The sequence below is a fragment of the Hypanus sabinus genome, chromosome 11 (genome assembly GCF_030144855.1).
Source record: "Hypanus sabinus isolate sHypSab1 chromosome 11, sHypSab1.hap1, whole genome shotgun sequence".
NCBI classification, from domain to species: Eukaryota; Metazoa; Chordata; class Chondrichthyes; order Myliobatiformes; family Dasyatidae; genus Hypanus; species Hypanus sabinus.
The window spans coordinates 78,531,568-78,552,146 of NC_082716.1; the positions used below are offsets into that span (position 1 = coordinate 78,531,568).

The 20,579-nt window shown below is 38.6% G+C and overlaps 1 protein-coding gene across 1 annotated transcript in view; it reads left to right on the forward strand.

Annotated features, from left to right (window-relative positions):
- Positions 1-20,275, forward strand: part of LOC132402155 (dynamin-2-like) — a 246,922-nt gene extending 226,647 nt beyond the window's left edge. The window contains exon 21 of the mRNA XM_059984821.1: positions 20,120-20,275. Coding sequence (XP_059840804.1) covers positions 20,120-20,159 — 40 coding nt within the window. The 3' untranslated portion in view covers positions 20,160-20,275. The remainder of the gene's footprint in view (positions 1-20,119) is intronic.
- Positions 20,276-20,579: the final 304 nt, after the last annotated feature.

The following is a 20,579-nucleotide window of genomic DNA, read 5'->3' on the forward strand; positions in this document are numbered from 1 at the left end:
AGCATCCCTGTCTGCCACTGTGCATTTTCCATACCAAACAGTGATACAGCTTGTCAGGATGCTCTCTACTGTGCATCTGAGAAAAAATGTGAGTATGAATGTGCAAAGACCAGCTCTCTTCAGCCACCTCAAAAAGTAGAGGCATTCATAGTTCATGGATGCAGTGAAGGAATGATTTTAAAGTGAATAATTTCAAATGAATAAAGTAAGCAAGCTCTATCCTCAAGGTTTATCCTGACTGCAACAACAGGCTCATCCTTTTCTGGATTCACTGCACTGTAATTGCCCAACCCGTTCATTTGCTTTACCTCACTCTCAATCACTTAGTATTGCTGCAATCCTCACACCCACAAACTCACAGCTGCTGCATTTTCACTGCACCTCGTGCAAACATAATGCAAATGACTCATTGAAACAAATCCTCTTTTTTGAAGAAGTTATGTATAACAGGGAGGAGGTGAACAAAGGTAACCGCTCTTTCAATATTCAATCTGCATGAATGAATCATTGTTGGATATCATGGGAAGGGCATTGAAGGGATCAATGATGAGTCTGTCTGTATATCCAGTCTGCCTCCCTTCTTCACACATCTCCTTTATTTCTCAAACTAATCTGACTCCAAGTGACAGATGATATTAGCATTTCAATTTTGCTTTCTCCAGTCTCCCCCACTGCATTTCTCTGTTTATCCCTGTTGTATTTCAGTCACGTTAGAGCTGCAGCTGATCAGAGACAGAAGGGGAAAGAAGGTAGCAAATGAAGAGGCAAAGTCACTTTGCTACACTTGAACCTATTTAAGAAGATAGAATAGAGGTTACTGAAAATAAAGATGTAAGCTTTTACCCATCTAAGTTTACAGAACTCCTGGAATCTATTCATGGACCCCCAGGTTAAGACCGCCTGGAATAGAGAAGGCATCAGGCAGTAATGCACAGGAGTGGAAATGGCAACACAACAGCCAACTTGTCATTGGATGTTGTCTGACGTACTATAAATAATGCAACAGGGAAGTCAGGTGATGTTTTTGCTGTCATTAGATGATGGCTATTGTGTGTGTGCAGAGACTGTTACACTGAATGAAAATGTGCAAGATGTCAAGGTGCGTGGTGGAGTCCTGCACCACATAGGCAAAGGATTTTGCACCAACATTGGAGCCCATGCTCTTCAACAAGTGATGTTCAGTGGCAGACTTGTGGATGCTGCTGCAATGGCAGGTATGAAACCTCTTATGACTTGGTGAAAGGTCTGATTGTTGCAAGTGAACACAATTCAAAGTAGCTTTTGGGGCAACGCTACAGTCCAGCAATCTGTCCTTCTACAGGTAACTAGAGTTACTGACCAGCATCCTTGCTTGTGACAGTGACTCCATGGAGCACAAGAATCCAGACCAGAAAGATACAGTCTGATACTGGGTGTTCTGGGCTCAGAGCTGCTTTAACATCATCCTCTGTTGTCTTCAGTCTTCCACCAACTATGTTGTATAACTCTGGGTTAATTTAAAATATATAAATATCTATACATATTTATAAAATTAAACTAATTGCCTTGGAAAAACTAAGCCTGCATTGCTCCCTGTTACCATTGGTGGTGAGGATGTGGATGTGATCAGGACCTACAAGTACCTGGGGATGCACCTGGATGACAGACTTGAGTGGAGCACCAACACAGACGCTGTATACACAAAGGGCCAGAGTTGCCTCTACTGCCTGAGGAGACTGAGGTTCTTTGGAGTATGCAGGCCTCTCTTTCACATGTTCTACCAGTCTATTGATGCCAAAACAATCTCCTGTGCAGTAGTCTGCTGGGACAATGGCATCAACGTGGGTAATGGCAATAGACTCAATAAACTGATTAGAAAGTCTGGCCCTGTTATAAGAGTCAATCTGGACACACTGGAGGCTGTGGTAGAACAAAGGACCCTACGGAAAATCCTGGCAATTCTGGACAATGTTTCTCACCCTCTGCATGCCACCTTGGCTGAACAGAGGAGCACTTTTAGTAACAGACTAAGACAACTGCGCTGCTACAAAGAGCGCTATATGAGGTCGTTGTTACCTTCGGCCATTAGGCTCTATGATGAGTCAACCTATAGCCGGAAAAGTGATGAACCCCTCCTGTTAGACTGTTTGTGGTAACTTATTTTTTATTTTTTTCTATTTCTCTTCTAATATTTATATCTGTGCACTTGTAATGCTACTGTGACACTGTAATTTCCTTTGGGATCAATAAAGTGTCTGTCTGTCTATCTATCTACCTATTATCTTAAACATTCCACTTACACCTACCTCTACCTTGTATGTGTCACTGCTTAGAGTATTAGGATTGACAGTGACACATGGAAGGTAAGTGGAATTTATAAGGCAATTAATTACATTTTATAAATATCTAATTTATTGAGAGCTGATTTGTATGTGCACCTGCTGGTCTTTATTTTGTATTATAAAAGGGTTCTATAATATCATTGAAACCAGAAATGTTTGGGTATGGGACTGCTGATGCTTTGGAAAGTTTTCTGTTTACTTGTATTTGCTCATGATAGATCTCAGAATTCATCATGAGAATCCCAGCCACAAAGGCTATGTGTTTGATAGTCTCCTGTTCCTCTTCTGCTTTCTCTTCCTCCCTTCTTTCTTCTCTCCTGCCCTTCCACCATATTTGGCTGATAAGAAACAGTGCAAGCTATTCCTTCTTGATGGGCATGTAGTCCAACATGCAGCATTCTTCAGAAAAACATGGAATTAACTGACCAAACAATTCTTACACTTACTTGGAAAGTGTAAAATGCATTTTTTTTACTCTTAAACCACAATTAATTCGAGGACTTAATCTTGAAGAATAATATTGTCCAGCTTTGCAGTTGCAATGCTGTTGAATGAGTCACTATACATATAAATACTTCCTGAAATATGAGAAAGAAATCTTGAAATAAAAAATCTGTCTTCTCTTTTCCTGCCGTTCTAAGTGCTACTTCATTTCACTAAAACCAAATCAATGACAATTGGATTTGGTAACCTTTTGATAGCTATTTCAACTGTGTGGCTTCCATTATTGCAGTGGCAATTGGAAAAGTATCGTGTATTGTTACTTCTACTCTCATTTTTATCTTATTAATGCTTCTTGTCTCATTTGTATCCTTTTTCCTACATAATTCTCAACTCACAGGATCTCTGCTGTTCTTTGTCTTCATGCAAACATTTTCCCGTTCCAATATTCAAAGCTCAGAGTCATCAAGGATGGAGTAGTCTCTCTGAACAGTGTCTCACAAACTACACATCCATTCACTTCACCATTATGTTATGTGGTTACAGCATGCACAGATCACAAAACTTTTGCAGGAACACCCCTTAAACCCTGTGTTCTTCATCAGTTAGGACAAGGGCAGCAAGTAGTTAGTTAAACTGCCACCCTCAAGTCACCTCCAATTTTATTTGCATATTGATTACCACTCCTTCATCATTGCATGATCAGAATTCTCAAACTCCAAATATTACTGTGGGAGTGCCTTCAACACAGATTGTAGTATTTCAAGAAGTGGTGCATCCCTATCTTCTGAGGGCAATTAATAAGGGGCAAATAATGCCAATGTCAATGATACCCACAGTCTTGAAATTAAAGACACTCTCATCTTCTTGGGTGTTGTAAAGGGTGTACACACAGTTAATAAAGGGAAAATGATCCTATTGACAGACAAAAATGAGGAGACAACAGTTATCAGAGAAGTAATACAGCTCACCATCACCACCATCGCAAGCGTAGTTAGGAATAAAGCCTTGCCAACTATGGCTACATCTTGTAAATTATTAAAAAAAGATACAGTCGATCTTCACTAATCCAACTATCTGTAATCCAGTTCCTTCGATAATCCAGCACTGAGTTCAAATTTTCCATGCAACTGTAATTTTAAATTTCCTGGGCCACTACACCAATCTGCTGTGCATTGTTTTGGTTGTGCTAGATCTGTTCACGTGTTTCCTGCTTGTTTTCCTGCATTTATTAATATCATTTGCGTGAGGCGCGGCCACCCAGCACCAGCCAGCGACGGGGGAGCTGGCGCACGCTTGGTCTGTCCGCCTGCCCTGCGGCATTGCCCGGCTGGTGCACCATTCTCTTCTGCCTATGACCTCAGATCAGACATGGCGACCTGCTGAACTTAAGCATATTACTAAGCACAGGAAAAGAAACTAATGAGGATTCCCTCAGTAACTATGAGTGAAGAGGGAAAAGCCCAGCGCTGAATCCCCGGCTGCCTGGCGGTAGCGTGAAATGTGCATATAGAAGACCTCCTTTCTCTGACCTCTGCTTTTGCGCATCCAAATGTGCTGCCACCAACATCAACAGTTTTTGAAGAAACTGTTGTGCCAGTTTCAGCACCAGTTCCTGATGCTTCACTCATTTTTCAAGATTAAGATGTTGATGAGCCTGACAGCCCCACACTTGCAGACATGTAAGTTTGCTTGAAGGTATATTAAATGTCTCACTTCAGAACCAGAAGTGCTCAACTGTTCTGTATAAGTCAATTCCTGTACATTTACCTGTACCCTTTATTTTATCTGTGCCTGTACAGTATATTAATTTAATAAAATTTAACTTGCTAATTTAATATTTCTGTTTCATTATTATCTAATGTACTGATTTACATGATATTTTATATGTATAATGAGGTGGTTAGCTATTGCTTAATGTGACCTTCTGTAATTCGGCATTTTCACTAATCCGGCACTCCACAGGTCCCAATGGTGCCGGATTATAGAATGTCGACCTGTAATATTAAAAATAAAGAGCATAGTTTGGAGGTATTTGTCAAATAACCAATGAGGAAGATATTCCATAATACAAAAAGATTTGGTCTGGAAGGGTAAAAGAGTGTAGAAGTATAATCAATTGTAGACAACGAAAGGAATTTGGTAGGTACTTGGAACATAATTTGAAGGGATAATGGGGAAAGAGTCATGAACTGGTAAGTAAATATGCCATTCTTTAGTGTGAAATAATTTTAAAATCACATGATAGTGATTCCATGATTCATACTTTCCAAACAACTGAAGTAAAGAAAATCACTTGTTCTGCGAACTATTAGACTATGAAGGCCCTGTACATATTACATTACAAACACATGCAAGACTAGCTCAAGTAAACAGAAAAGAATTTGTTGGAAGTGCTTGCCCTGCTTGTAATTTCAGTTACAGTGACAAAAAGATAATATGTGGCCAGATTGCTTTAGAAATTCTAACTTCCAACCCATGATTGATTCTCTTAAATATAACTTCTAAAATCAACAGGAAAGTATTATCTCCGTTTTGGGTCCTATAGAACAAAAGATTTTTTCCCCCAACAGTTGAATTTACTCCAGAATCGTTTATTACATAATTTCTATCTTTGGTTTTGCTTTGCTTTATGTGGATATGTCCTTTCCAGCCATGCGTAATGTACCAAGTCAGTAGCTTCAGACTTATTTCAGAGAGTTAACTCGGGCCAAATTATTAACTCATATTTGCTTTCCTCTTCACAAAAACTCCAGAATCAAATATCAGACTTATTCAGTGGACCTTTGCTACGTGTAAATGGAGTGAATAAGTTAAACAGTTGCGTTCCATAATTAGCTTTGTTCTTTAAGTCGTGTTTTCTGTATTTCTCTGTATTGGTGCTTTCGGATTACTAATATTGCAAACCTGGTGTACTTCATGCATTATCCAAAATTCTTGCGCATACTTCTGTGAGTTTGCCTCAGGCAAAACATAGAGCATGAACAGATGTTGGTTTTACCCATGCCTAACATTTGCAATATCTAAAAAAGTGTAATCAAAGACTTGTATTTGTTTGATGGAATCACCTGCTTCAGGATTTGGAAAAGGGCAAGGGACAAAAGTGCATACTTACAGCTGGTAAATCAACATAATGAGCATTAATGTAATTTATCCAATTATTAGCTGAGGTTTTCCATGTCCTCCAATTCCCTTGTTGTCCATTCTTATTTTGAGAAACCTCACCTGCAAGGGGCAGCTGGCTGCATTTCAAGGTTTCCAAATGTGCAAGTATTCTAGAAAATACTTGTGCACTTGCAGATGACTCTCTGCAACATCCATGAGTGCCATTTCTTTTGAAAGATATCTTTCTCCTTTTTTTATTTGTTTCTGGTCTGAAGAACATAGAAGTACTTAATAATTTTGCAAAACTTATTCTGGAATTTCTGACCACTTAATTTTGAGGAGGACCTGCCAATTTGAGTTGGTTTGCTTGAGGTTTATTCTGCAGCAAATCTTTTTGCTCTCTGCCTGTAACTGTATAGCTCATTCTTCAAAGTATTTTTGTTTGGATCTTCTGTAAGTGAATACTACTGGTCATAATTGCGGTCAAAAATCTTGCCAAACACAAAATGTGGGCTTTGCACAACTATTGACACCATTTGGGCAAGTTAGGTATAAAGGAAGGCAGTGCTGGGATATATAAATTCCTTGCACCAGACCTCCCTACCTAATTAACAACAAAAGACCACTCGATCACTCCCTCAGAAACATGCTCAATTATTTTCATACCATATTAACAGAATCTTTGTCTATTCAGTCATTTGGTCATGTTGAGCAGATTTACAAAATAAAACTTTTTTTTTCATTCTCTCTAATGAAGAGAATAACTTTACACTTTTTCCATATTAAATTCCATTTTCTATGCCACCTCTGTTGGAAATATTATGTTAACTATCTTCTATTATTTTGAAATTATACTGGGATCTGGCTAACCTCAGAAAATCATCACAACTATCTCTGCAGCAGCCTCTCTTAGAAAACTGTGGTAAGTACAATTGAGCAGAAATTTAGAAATCTTAATTTCTTCTGCACTTTATCAGTGAAAATAATAATAAATGAGTTAAATTCCTTGCTATCATTAGCCCATACTCCAGTTTAGTTGTTCTCTCTAGTTCTACTAAGTTTTGCTTAATACCTTAGCCATATCTTTATTTCCCATTATACTTTCCTGTTATGGCCTCTGCAGCAGGGGTTCCCAATCTCTTTTATGTCATGGACCCCAGGTTGGCAACCCCTGCTCTACAAGGTCAACATTTATTTATAAAACTCGCTTCCTTTTTACTTTGTTGTGAAAGCTCTCAAATTCTGTTATAATCCTCCTCTGTCAGTGTTATTTCCTTATTCAAATTTTATGTCTTTTTATCTATTGCTTTCATAAACCGTATACAGCCATGGATATGGATCACACCTTTATGGAGTTATTTCTTAATGTGCATTTATTTTAAGTTTTGATTTATTTCTTAGTGTTTGCCATTATTAATCAACTGGCAAAGCTTTTAATCTAATTTCCTTATTTACCTTGGCCAGTACACCCATCATCTCTATATAATTGGCGTTAAGTGCAATTATAATTTCCAAATGTCTCTCCCAAATAACACATAAATTTTTCTTGTGATTCCTTACCCTTTCCCTAAAGATCTTTTACAAATCTCCTAACTATCCCTGCTATGACTAGTTCCATTATGTATTGTTCAACAAAAAAGTCCCAAAGATAGTGTAGCGCTTAGCACATTGCTTTGCAGCGCCAGCGAACTGGGTTCAATTCCTGCCAATCTTGGTTAGATATTTGTACGTTCTCCCCATGACAGTATAGGTTTCCTCCGAGTGCTCTGGTTACTTCTCACATGCCAAAGACATATGGGTTAGTAGGTTAATTGGTCAGCTGGGTACAATTGTCCAGTGTGGACTCATTGGGCTACAAGGGCCTGTTACTGTACTGTATCTCTAAATAAAACAAAAATAATGAACTCATCCTCAGGACTAAGTTTACCTCTTTGATTTGTATAGTGTTTATGTTGATTAAAGTCCCCCCCCACAAGGATTTTTATATTCACCTGCAAATATTTCTTACTTTTTCATTAATTCTGTCACCAATAATATTGCTATTATTGTAAAACATTTCAACCAATGATTTTATTTTATTTGAATATTGATTACTCAAATTACTGGTAATTTCTCTTCCCCCCCTCCTTTTTCCATTCCCCATTCTGGCTCTTCTTGCACCCCTTCTCTTATCTGTCCATGACCTCAGTCTGGTATTGCTCCTCGTTCCCTTTCTCCATTGGTTCACTGTTCTCTCCTATCAGATTCCTTATTCGTCTTCAGCCCTCATCACTTCCACCTATCACCTCCAAGCTTTGCACTTTATCACCCCCCCCCCCCGCCCACCCACCCATTCTAATTTGTCTGTCAATGCACTACCTATCGATGTTAAAACATCTTTTTCTGTGTCACTTTCAGTTCATTGCCCAGGCTGAGAATTTTCTCTGTGGCCTCACCTTTTACCTTTAAACCTGTAACATCTGATTTGAATCCCAACTCCATACTAATTTAAAGCCCACTTGACAATTCTACTTATATAAATTGTTATCCGGGACATTGGTCCAGCCTCCTCATTTAAGTGAAAACTTCCAAGCATATTTCCTATTCCTGGAGTTTGTGTCTTATGAATCAGAAACTTTCCCATCTCATCATTCTCTGAGCCACACAGTGAATTCCCTGATCTTCTTGGTAGTTTAGGTTGCTGTTCTGCATTTTAATTTGATCTCCTAATGCTTAGAATTTCTCAATGGATCAGCAGTTCTGAGATGGATGTAGGGTCCTCAAATACCTGAAATCCATATGAGTAACTGAGATGATGGGACTGTGTAATGTAACCTATTTTTGCTGAAAACATGACAGTATGGTGGAAAGCAGATTGTGAAAGCAACAGAAAGTCTAACAAGTGGGCAAACATTTGGCAGAATATGTGTAGCAAGGTGTCTGTTTTTGGTAAGAAGAATGCAAAGCAGAGTATTGATATAAATGGAAAAAGACTACAGAATCCTGTTGTACACATTGAGCTGGGTGTATTCGTACATGAAACATGGACTGAGAACACACAAGAACTGTTGATTTCATGGATTTACAGATTGCAAGTAGAATGTTGGCCTTAGTTGCAATTTGGATAGAGCTTAAAATAGAGAAGCCTTACTCAAATTGTGAGGAACTTTAATTAGACTACACTTGCAATTCCAGTCTCTTATTTAAGGAGGGTTGTACATACGCTGGCAGCAGTTCAGAGAAGATTCACTAGGTTGATATACAGAATGAGTGATTATCTTATAAAGAACAATTTTGTGGTTCTGCTCTTTAGCTATTGGAGTTCAGAAGAATGAGAGATGGTCTTATCAGTTCATATAAGATTCTTATCAGAAGTTAGATGCTGAGAGAGGCAATCTTGAATCTTGAATGAGGGAGCATAAATTCAGAGTCAGGGATTGCTCGGTTGAAACAAAGGTTTGAATGGAACATGAATTTATTGAATTTACTACCCAGAGAGTGATGGAGGCTACAATACTGTAGTTGGAAGTCCAGGATGGAGTTTTGTTATGTAGGGAGTATTATGGGTAACAGGATGAAACATGAAGTAGAGGTCATGACCCTATTAACCATATTCTTATTCAATGTTGTACAAGACTCGGGCTATGTAGCCTGATCCTGCTAATATTTCTCGCATACTTATTCTATTTAATTAGTCTAGTGCTTTCATGCAGTAATCAGAGAAAAGCCAAGACCTGGAGACAAATTTGAAAAGAAGAATGGGATTGATTGCTATGTTTATTTTATTTTGACCATTTTTCCACTGAGTGAATTTGGATTTTAGAGCAAATGTTTCTGTTAAGTTTTAACAAAATAGCCCCAGGTGAAAAGTGGTTAAATAAGGCACATGGAACTAGGTTTGGGAATGGTTCTTTAAAGGTTGTAAACAATAAGAAACTCTCTGTGAGCAATAGACTCTTCACACCCCACATCATGTTTATGTCCAGTTTGTGAAGAGAAGGTTAAACAAGACAGGGATAAACTTGAAACCTTGAAATCAAACTTTACAAAGGCTAGGCTTAGGTTTTAGGGTGTTCACTGAGAAGATATTTTTCAAAGGAAGATGATCCATTTATTTGAAAATGTGTTAATTCTCAATATTACTGCATGCTATGTGAATTAATTAAATTGGATTTTATTAGTTGCTTTTCCAAATCACCATTGAATAAAGCTGTTCATGTCTTGCTGTGTCTTTCCAGTTGATTTCTGTTTCTTAACAAGGTTGACAGGTCAAATGATAAAAATATTCCAAAAGGTTGTGAATACAGTTCCTGCATGCCTAGACTAGTTGGACATTGTGTAAGTCATTTCAGCACATGACAGAATCCAATTACAGGTTCAAATCATGCCACTGATTTTGATCTGCTGCTTACTATAGACTTAAATTAGTAGCAATTGGTGACATTTATCTGGAATTGTGCAGTACACTAGTGCTGAGCCTAATTTAGACATTTATAGAGAACTGAACAAAGGACATTCTGTATTTTGTGTCCATATTAAAGAGAAATCAATTGCGGTAATAAGATTGCCTGGTAAAGAGAATAAAATATTGGGAATTTGAATTTGAGCTTGAACTATAGATACATGTATTGATAGAGCATGAGGAGTGCAAAGTAAAAAGGGAAGAGAGGAATTAAAAGTTGCTGCATATTTATCAAGTCTAGAGTTGTAGGGCCAGGAACTGGTGACCCATCTTTTTATTATTAAATCTTACAATAGAGTTTCAGAAAATGATAACATTACTTGCTGTATATGAGCATTTAAACTCCAAGCTAAACAACACAGTTGCAAAAAGAATGTCCTGTCCACCACTCACAGTGTCACTTAGTAGAATGTTACCTTGCAGCAATTTGTCCTCTCAAATGTGTTGATTGTATAGAAGGTGATATTTGTAAAGTTTATGAAGCATGCAGGCAGACTTTGAGAAAGAAAGGAAAACATATCCAGCACTTTGGAGAATTGATTATTCAGCTCAAAGTCACAGGACATAGCTAGAATATTAACTCTGGATGAATAATAAAAGATCTAATACAGCGGGACAGATTTCTTGAAATAGTTCGAACTCTTGAAATAGATTCTTGAAATCTGTTTACTTCATAAGGTATATCTGTTTACTTCACTGTGTGCTGATAAAGCTAATCTGCACATAGTGATGGTTATTTTGAGGCAGACTTCTTGTCACTCCGTGGCCAAACTTGTCCTTTACATTGTTGCTCCTTATTCCAATCTCCTGCATTTCTCAAGAGTAATCTGATATTAACCCACCACTCAAGCACATATGTAAGGACAATACTAATTAAAAGTTAGATTCATAAGCATATTCCATGGCATTCAGAAAGCCACACTGTAAGGTGCTAGTTAGAAGTTATTTAGATTAATTAAGATAACACAATTCACTGATGTCGGAAAACATAGCATTGCTCACTTTTCTCTATTGTACAAGGGAATTAAGTGAGTCTGATTTGAAGTGTGGTAGAGGTAAAACCCTGAGAATTATTCCAGAATGAGTGAATGCTTTGATCAGAATGACTAATTATCTGGTGGATGGAGCTGATAAGGTGGCTTGAATGGCATCATCATTCATATATAGCTTTAGATAATGACTCTAAACCAGAAGTGAAGCTTGAACCTCAGGAAGTAGAAGCAGAATTAGAATTACAGGATGAGAGACTGAAGGGAAGGCTGGTATTGACATTTCAAATGAATGTCAACTATTTGACGGTTGTCCAAATGAAACTTAATCTGCCATTGCACACCATATGCTCAAAATCATTGCAGAGCAGTAGTTAACAAAGCAAATAGAATATTGAGCCATTTGGGCATAAATTTAAGAAAAGCTTGCTTAAACTGGAACAGCTTTGTCAAACCACACATTGAGTTGGTTCAATAATTATGCTCAAAATATATGATCTTACACACTGAAGTTTTTAATAAACTAATGTTCCTGATATTTTCCAAAGATAAATGGAAGATTTAGACTAGGATTATATTCAAGATAGAAATCAATGAATTTTTGGATGGTGAGAAAATCAGTAATCAGGGATTTATAGTGAGTCTGAGCTAGATCATCATCACTATGATCTTACTGAATAGTGAAAGAACCTCAAAAAGCAGAATCTTGTATGTTCTTTTATGACAAGATTTTAAAACAGATGGCCAAACCATTGATTAAAATATGTCTCTAAGTGGGAGAAATGGATGAAGATGTGTAGGGAGGCACTTCTTTCGCTGAGGGCATTGTATTTAATGTACTGAGTTGGGAGTGGAGGTAAAATCCAAGAAGCATTTGAAGAATAGATAACAGCTATTATTGGCAGACTATAGATTCAGTTGGGACTGAGAAGATAAGTGATTTTTATTGGTATTGTCCATCTTGAGATTGTTTACTTGCTCATCAAGTGTTCAGGCTCTCACAAAACCCTGGATGTCCAGTTTCAATATTGAGCCACATTATTAAAATGTTACTAAAAAGTAAGCTGTCACTTCTTTACAAATGTAAAGTAGAGAAAGCAAAGGATAGGAAAAATGCCATTGGGCTGGGGGACTTGAGGGACTAAGTTAAGGAGATAGGTTGAGCAAGTTGGGACTTTACTCATTGGAGCATTGAAGGATAAGGGTGATCTTATAGATGTGTGTAAAGTCAAGATGGACATACATGGAGTGGATGCACACTGTCTTTTTCCCTGTGAAAAGAAATCAGGAACTAGAGGACGTAGGCTTAAGGTGAATGGCAAGAGATTTAATAGAAACCTGAGAAGTAACTTTTTCATCCAAAGGGTGGTTTAGAGCTTCCAGCAGAAGTGATTGAGGTAGGTACAGTAGTATCATTTAAAAGATACATGGATAGGAAAGGTTTAGAGGATTTGGGGGAAATGTGGGCAAATGGGTCTAGCGGGTATCTTGGTCTGGAGGGCCTGTTTCTGTGCTGTAAGACTATGACTATGACTCAGAGAGAAATCAGAAAGTGACTTTCCATTTCATCCATATTTAAATGCTTTCAAGAAACAATGTAAAAACAAGGCTTTGAATGAATTACATATTCACTTCAGAGAATGCTATGCAGTGCAGCAAGACTGAAATATTTTACTTTATTAACTTTTATTATGTTATCCAATGCATATTTTTAGTGGTACAGATATAAAATATTTATTACAACGTTGAAAAGACAATAATCAGACAATTTTAGATTAATAAGATTGGGTTTAGTTGTTACATCACTGAGGTTTGGCTATCAGGATATATAATCTATCAAGGTCACTAAAATGTGTTAATTACCCAAGAGGAGGCATTGTTGATACATCATGTCTAACCAATCTTACAGAATTTTTCGAGGAAGTTACCAGGAAAGTTGATGAAAGCAAGGTAGTGGATCTTGTCTACATGGACTTTAGCAAGGCATTTGACAAGGTCCCTTCATGAGAGGTTGGTCAAGAAGGTTCATTTGCTTGGCTTTCAAGATGAGGTAGTAAACTGGATTAGGTATTGGCTTTGCGGGAGAAACCAGTGATGGTAGTAGATGGTTACCTCTCTGATTTGTGACTGGTGGAATGCCATAGGGATTGATGTTGAGTCTGCTATTGTTTGTCATCTATATCAATGATCTGAATGATAATTGTTTAACTGGATCAGGAAATTTACAGATGATGCCAAGATTGGGGATGCAGTGGACAGTGAGGAAGTCTATCAAAGCTTTCATCAAGATCTGGATCAGCTGGAAAAATGGGTTGAGAAATGGCAGATGGAATTTAATGCAGACAAGAGAGAGGGATTGCACTTTGGGAGGACCAGCCAGGGTAGTTCTTACACTGTGACTGGTAGGGCACTTAGGAGTGTGGTAGGATAAAGGGATCCGGGAGTACAGGTTTAGAATTTATTGAAAATGGTGTCACAGGTAGACAGGGTTGTAAAGAAAGGTTGTGGCACATTGGCCTTCATAGATCAAAGTTCTAAGTGCAGGAGTTGGGATGTTATGTTGAAGTTGTATAAGATGTTGGTGAGGCCTAATTTGGAATATTATGTGCAGTTTTGGTGGCCTGCCTACAAGAAAGATGTAACAGTACAATGAAAATTTACAAGGATGTTGCCAGGTCTGGAGGACCTAAGTTATAAGGAAAGATTGAATAGGTTAGGACTTTATTCCCTATAACATAGAAGATTGAAGGGAGATTCGATAGAGGTATTCAAAATTATGATGGGTATAGATAGGGTCATTGCAAGCAGGATTTTTCCTCTGACGCTGGGTGAGATTACAGGTAGAGGTCATGGGTTAAGGGTGAAAGGAGAAATGTTTAAGGTGAACACGAAGGGAACCTTCTCTCAGAGAATGGTGAGAGTATGGATTGAGCTGCTAGCGCAAGTGATGAATATAATTTTGATTTCAACACTTAAAAGAATTTTGGATATGTGCATGGATGGAAATGGTATGGAGGGCAGTGGTCCAGGTGCAGGTCAATGGGACTAGGCAGTTTAAATGGTTTAGCATGGACTAGATGGGCCAAATGACCTGTTTCTATGCTGTAGTTTTCTATGACTCTATGATTAGTGTTGATACAAATACTTGTTAAGCGCATAAGCTCATAATATGCAAACATGAGGAAATCTGCAGATGCTGGAAATTCAAACAACAACATACACAAAATGCTGGTGGAACACAGCAGGCCAGGCAGCATGGATAGGGAGAAGCGCTGTCGACGTTTCGGGCCGAGACCCTTCGTCAGGACTAACTGAAAGGAAAGATAGTAAGAGATTTGAAAGTAGTGGGGGGAGGGGGAAATGTGAAATGATAGGAGAAGACCGGAGGGAGTAGGATGAAGCTAAGAGCTGGAAAGGTGATTGGCGAAAGTGATACAGAGCTGGAGAAGGGAAAGGATCATGGGACGGGAGGCCTCAGGAGAAAGAAAGGGGGGGGGGAGCACCAGAGGGAGATGGAGAACAGGCAAACAACTAAATATGTCAGGGATGGGGTAAAAAGGGGAGGAGGGGCATTAACAGAAGTTAGAGAAGTCAATGTTCATGCCATCAGGTTGGAGGCTACCCAGCCGGTATATAAGGTGTTGTTCCTCCAACCTGAGTTTGGATTCATTTTGACAATAGAGGAAGCCATGGATAGACATATCAGAATGGAAATGGGACGTGGAATTAAAATGTATGGCCACTGGGAGATCCTGCTTTTTCTGGCGGACCAAGCGTAGGTGTTCAGCAAAACAGTCTCCCAGTCTGTGTTGGGTCTCACCAATATATAAAAGGCCACACCAGGAGCACCGAACACAGTATACCACACCAGCCGACTCACAGGTGAAGTGTCGCTTCACCTGGAAGGACTGTCTGGGGCCCTGAATGGTGGTGAGGGAGGAAGTGTAAGGGCAGGTGTAGCACTTGTTCCATTTACAAGGATAGGTGCCAGGAGGGAGATCGGTGGGAAGGGATGGGGGGGACGAGTGGAAAAGGGAGTTGTGTAGGGAGCGATCCCTGCGAAAAGCAGAGGGGGGGAGGGAAAGATGTGCTTGGTAGTGGGATCCCGTTGGAGGTGGCGGAAGTTACAGAGAATTATACGTTGGACCTGGTGGGGTGGTAGGTAAGGACAAGGGGAACCCTATCCCAAATGGGGTGGCGGGTGGATGGGGTGAGGGCAGATGTGTGGGAAATGGGAGAGATGCGTTTGAGAGCAGAGTTGATAGTGGACGAAGGGAAGCCCCTTTGTTTAAAAAAGGAAGACATCTCCTTCGTCCTGGAATGAAAAGCCTCATCCTGAGAGCAGATGCGGTGGAGACGGAGGAATTGTGAGAAGGGGATAGCCTTTTTGCAAGAGACAGGGTGGGAAGAGGAATAGCTCATAATATGTTTTTATGGAGTGCACAGTGAAGGTGTACATATTTTTTCCTTATTGCTATGAATGCATCAATCAGTTATTACACTGGTTAGAGAAAATATTTGCTTGAAAGACACTTAAAAGGAATGAATCTTGATTGACATCCAGATGTTTCTGGGAGTGGACTGTATTTTCATTTTCCACATAGGTAGGAGCTCCCCCTGGAGGCACTTCATTGTTCGCCTCACTCGTACCAATTGAGTAATATTGCCTGTGCTGCCTGAAAGAAACCAGGGGATTTTTGTAACCTTACAGTGACATCTTACAGCATCGCTGTTTACATCCATTTTTATAGGAACTGATGTTTCAAGCAGTCCCATGCTAGTAAAGGACATTTATTTCTTTACGCTCTATGCAGATCAGTGTGTGTGCATCAATTATTCACAATTTATACCAGTGGTTTAGATGAAGGGACTCATATCCCTCTGGATCCCAACTTTTACCTGCCTCCTTTTTCAATGGAAGGTTTAATGATTCTGCAAGCAGCTCACAAAAACACAAGATTTAGACATATACTTCATCAGTGAAAATTACAATAAAAATTGTTAATTTAAAACATTTGATAGATTACTGCTTGCCTATTTTTTCCCGAACTTTTATCCCTCATAGAGGCATACCGGCATGCTGGTATTTTTTAAAAATCCTGTGAAAGTGAGCAAGAAATGAACCTTAAAAGTGCACCAGCAGAGAAACATATGATCTGGGCCAAATGTATTCTAGACAGCAAAACTCACTAAAGAAAGTGTCAGGATGTGCTTAAATTTGTGTGTTTAACATTTTTTTCAAAAGTGAACTGAAGCTTAAAGCTCACCTCCTGAAATTTACTAGAAGCATTCTAGATTAATGAGCTGATAGGTATATATTGACCAGCAAAAGTTGCTTAGTTTGTAAAATGGGCAATTGTTGGATTTTGTTTTGAGCAGCAGAATAGCATAAAATGTCAAGCAAATTACTTTTCAGAGCCTGGCTTGGAAAACTTGCGGATGCCTTGCTGTGGGAGGAGGCCCCTTGCATTCCATTCAAGCTTGCAGAAGGGGGAAGGGATAGGGGAGGAGTGTAAAATCATACATTTAATGCAGGGCTCTTTTTCCTGGCTCTTTCAGTCAGAAAGCCCTCCCTTCATTCAATCAGACCACTATTGTACAGGCGCCAGACTCATCTTGACTAAATTAAGAAGACAAAGCCATGGCATGCAAACCAACCAGTGCTGTTTTCCATCTTTTAACTAATGAAAAATGTGGTAATGAGTAATGCTTGTTGTTACATAAAGTAATGAAAGGCAAAAGAAGAGTACGTGCGAGTAGCATGTCTTAAAATCCTTTCCCCAGCTCACTTGACTTTCCGTAATAAAATGCTCCCAGTAACTTTTAACATAGTTTATCATAGTTGTCACTTATTCATTAGCTGGAAGGTTTATTTTGCAAAGTGTATGTGCAAGAAAACTGAGTTATCCTCAATGCAAATTTAGTGTTTTGGGTTATTGAAGTTTACATGATGCTTGATTTAATTGAAAACTACAATTTAAAAAGGTCTTTTGAAGAATGCCACCATTCAGTAAAGGGAATTGTTCAAATGTTGCTGTTAATTCCACTGAAGCTTTTTTTAAAAAGTCTTGCTTAATTTCAACGGGGGAGTCTTTGAAACCATTCCAACAAAGCTGAGACAGTGCAGAAGATGGAGCATGACATTTGGTTTTCTAAAGTTGGACAGAAGCATCTGTTTACCAATTTGAGAACTGATGATCAAAGCCAAAAAGTTTTAGTATCTGCCACTGCTGAGACTGAAGTCTCACCCATCCTGCTGTGAAACCAATGGCAAAACCTTTCACTATCCAGCTACTGACTACAGCTCTCAAACACAACTATTTCAACTCATTTCAGTAAATTTCAATGAACTATTAAATTAGATCTAATGTTATATATTTCTACATTACTCCAAGCAGGCCCAGATCATTTGGTTTCAGAGATGGTCCATGTCCTAGAACAATTTGCAATATGAAATGTGTGGGTGGTTCCCTGTCACTAATAATATTGCTACACTCTGGTTGGAAATAATGAATAAGTTATTGAAAAATGAACCATTTTTGTAGACTCCTATCCATAGGAAGAGATGCCAGAAGTTATTAAATCTAGCATGATATTTTCTAAGAATGTAGTTCCAGAAATTTATACTTCATTTCATGAGCTATAAATTTTGTGCTTAGCTTCTTGATACTGTACCACTTAGTGGATTCTGAAAGTCCTGGGTAGAGTGGACATGGACATGCTATCTCCATTCAAGGGTACAGCCTCAGAATAAAGGCAATTCCCTGGAGAACTGATATAAGGAATACTTTCTTCAGTCAGAGGGTAGTGAATCTGTGAAATTCATTACTACAGGGTACTGTGAAGGCTAAGTCACTGGGTGTATTTAAGCAAGAGATTGGTGGTTTCTTGATTACTAAGAGGGTTTCATGTTATAGGGAGAAAGTGAGATAGTGGGGTTGTAAAAATCAACCATGATTAAATGGTGAATCAGACTTGATAGGCTGAATTGTCTAATTCTGCTCCTATATCATGGTATTATGGTCTGAAGTGCATACTTTTCTTGAACCTACGTAATGGCTTTGAGAGCATAATTAGGCCATTCAAACCATCAAGTCTCCCCCACCATTCGGTCATGGCTGATTTGTTTTTCCTCTCAACCCCATTTGCTGCTTTCTCCCTGTAAACTTTGGCACTCTTACTAATCAAGAACTTACCAATTTTGATTTAAATATTCCATGAATTGGCTTCCTCAACCACTTGTGGAAATGAATTCCACAGATAAACCACCCTCTGGCTAAAGAGATCCTTCCTCACCTCTGTTCTAAATGGACATCTTTCTATTCTAAAACCGTGCCCTCTGGCACTAGACTCTCCCAATATTTGAAACAAACTCTCCACATCCATTCAATATTCTGTAGGTTTCACCGAGCTCCCCCCTCATTCTTCTAATCACCATTGAGTACAGTCCTGGAATCATCAAACAATTCTTATTCATCAGCCCTTTCATTCCCAGGATCATTCTCCTAAACCTCCTCTGCACCCTCTCCAATGCTAACATATCTTTACTTAGATGTGGGGCCCAAAACTGTTCACAATACTCCAAATGTAGTTGAACCAATGTCTTATAAAGTTTCAACATTACATCATATTTTTTAGTCCTCTCAAAATGAATGCATTTGCCTTCCTTTTTTGCACAAGCATTACTGAAATAGTTCACAAATAACAAAATAAACACATCAAAGTATATTTTATCAAAATCCAACAACAATTAATTCTGGAAATAGCAGTTCATTGATCGGCTGTACAGAGAAAGAATTTACTTTGCAGGTGGAATAGAGTTGGATTAGAATTAGAACTGAAATAACTTACTGAAGTAACTTTTCAAGCAAGTACAGATCAAAGAATAGAGATGATTATGCTCTTCCCTCAGTGGAAAGTTGGAATTGATTTTCCTCCTAGACGATTGTTCTCTCCTTTGACCTAGCACCAATTTAATTTTCTTCTGTTTCCATTTATGGGGTAGGTTATCCACCAATATCTCATGTTCATTAGTTGCCACAACTGTTCTAATGGCACATCCTCCTGTTCTGCTTCCTCTCAGGCTAAATTCTATTCTCTAAGTGTTACTTTCCATAGATGCCTCTTTTCATTCTGGTATCTGTGATACAGCTTCCTTTTCTCCTCAATTGAAGACTCTGTTCCTCAATGGTAAATATATCCTTAAATGTGTCCTTACTCTTTCCATTCCCTTTTAAACCATGATAGTGTCCTCCCCCCATATTCATAACCATCAGCCTTAACACTCAATCGATCAACCTCCTCCATCAGTATGGTGGCTCATTCCAGCTGCAGCTGGACAGATTTATTTCCTGTCTCATTACCACCTTGTTTTGCCTTGCTGTATTATCTCCTTCATTACTTAATCATTCCTACCTTCCCTGTTGTTGTGGACATCTTTACCCTACTGACATTGCCCACTGTCCCCTTTTGCTTGGCTTTCATTGTTTATTGTCGGTTAGATATTTTTTCTCCTTAGTTCTGGTGAAAGATCGACTGAAGACTTTGATTTTGTTTCTCTGGAGATGTTGCCAGACCATAATGTCATGAACAAAATGATGATTTCGTGCTATATACTTTGAATTCTTTTACATGATTTGGTGTTGGAGTCTTTCCGTACCTGGTTGTGCACAGTGCAAATAAAAACATACAAATTTAATGTTTAGCTATCCTAATACTCATATTAGCATTTGGCTGATCACATTAATCTTCTTTGCTTTCACTTTGTGTAGTATGTATTTTCATCCAGGACTTACATCTATATTTTCTGTTTTAATGTTTAGGCGGCCCCCTCCTGCAGTTCCTGGAAGACCAACTTTATAAAGACACTAATTTAACTCAGTATTCATGTTTATATTGTATTTGTATTTCTGATGTTTTGTCTCATCTATTGCACTATTTTCATGTATATAATGTTAATTTTATGCTGGCAATAAATCCAAGTCTATTCTATATTGTAATGTGCCTTTGTCTTGGAAATTTTTATTTTTATTGTTACCTGATAGGCATAAAAATTTTTCACATGGCCACAGATTGCCTAGGTTTTAGTTGTAAGGTGAAACTGGATAGGTTAGGTTTTTTCTTCCTTGAAGTGGAGAAGTCTGAAGGAAATCCTGATCTGCAAAGCTATGAGGTGAACAATTAAGTTAGATGATAGGAAACATCCTGGTAGCACAGAGGTTTTTGGAATCTGGAACACACCACCTGAAGGAATGATGAAGACAGAGGCCCTCAAAACTTCCC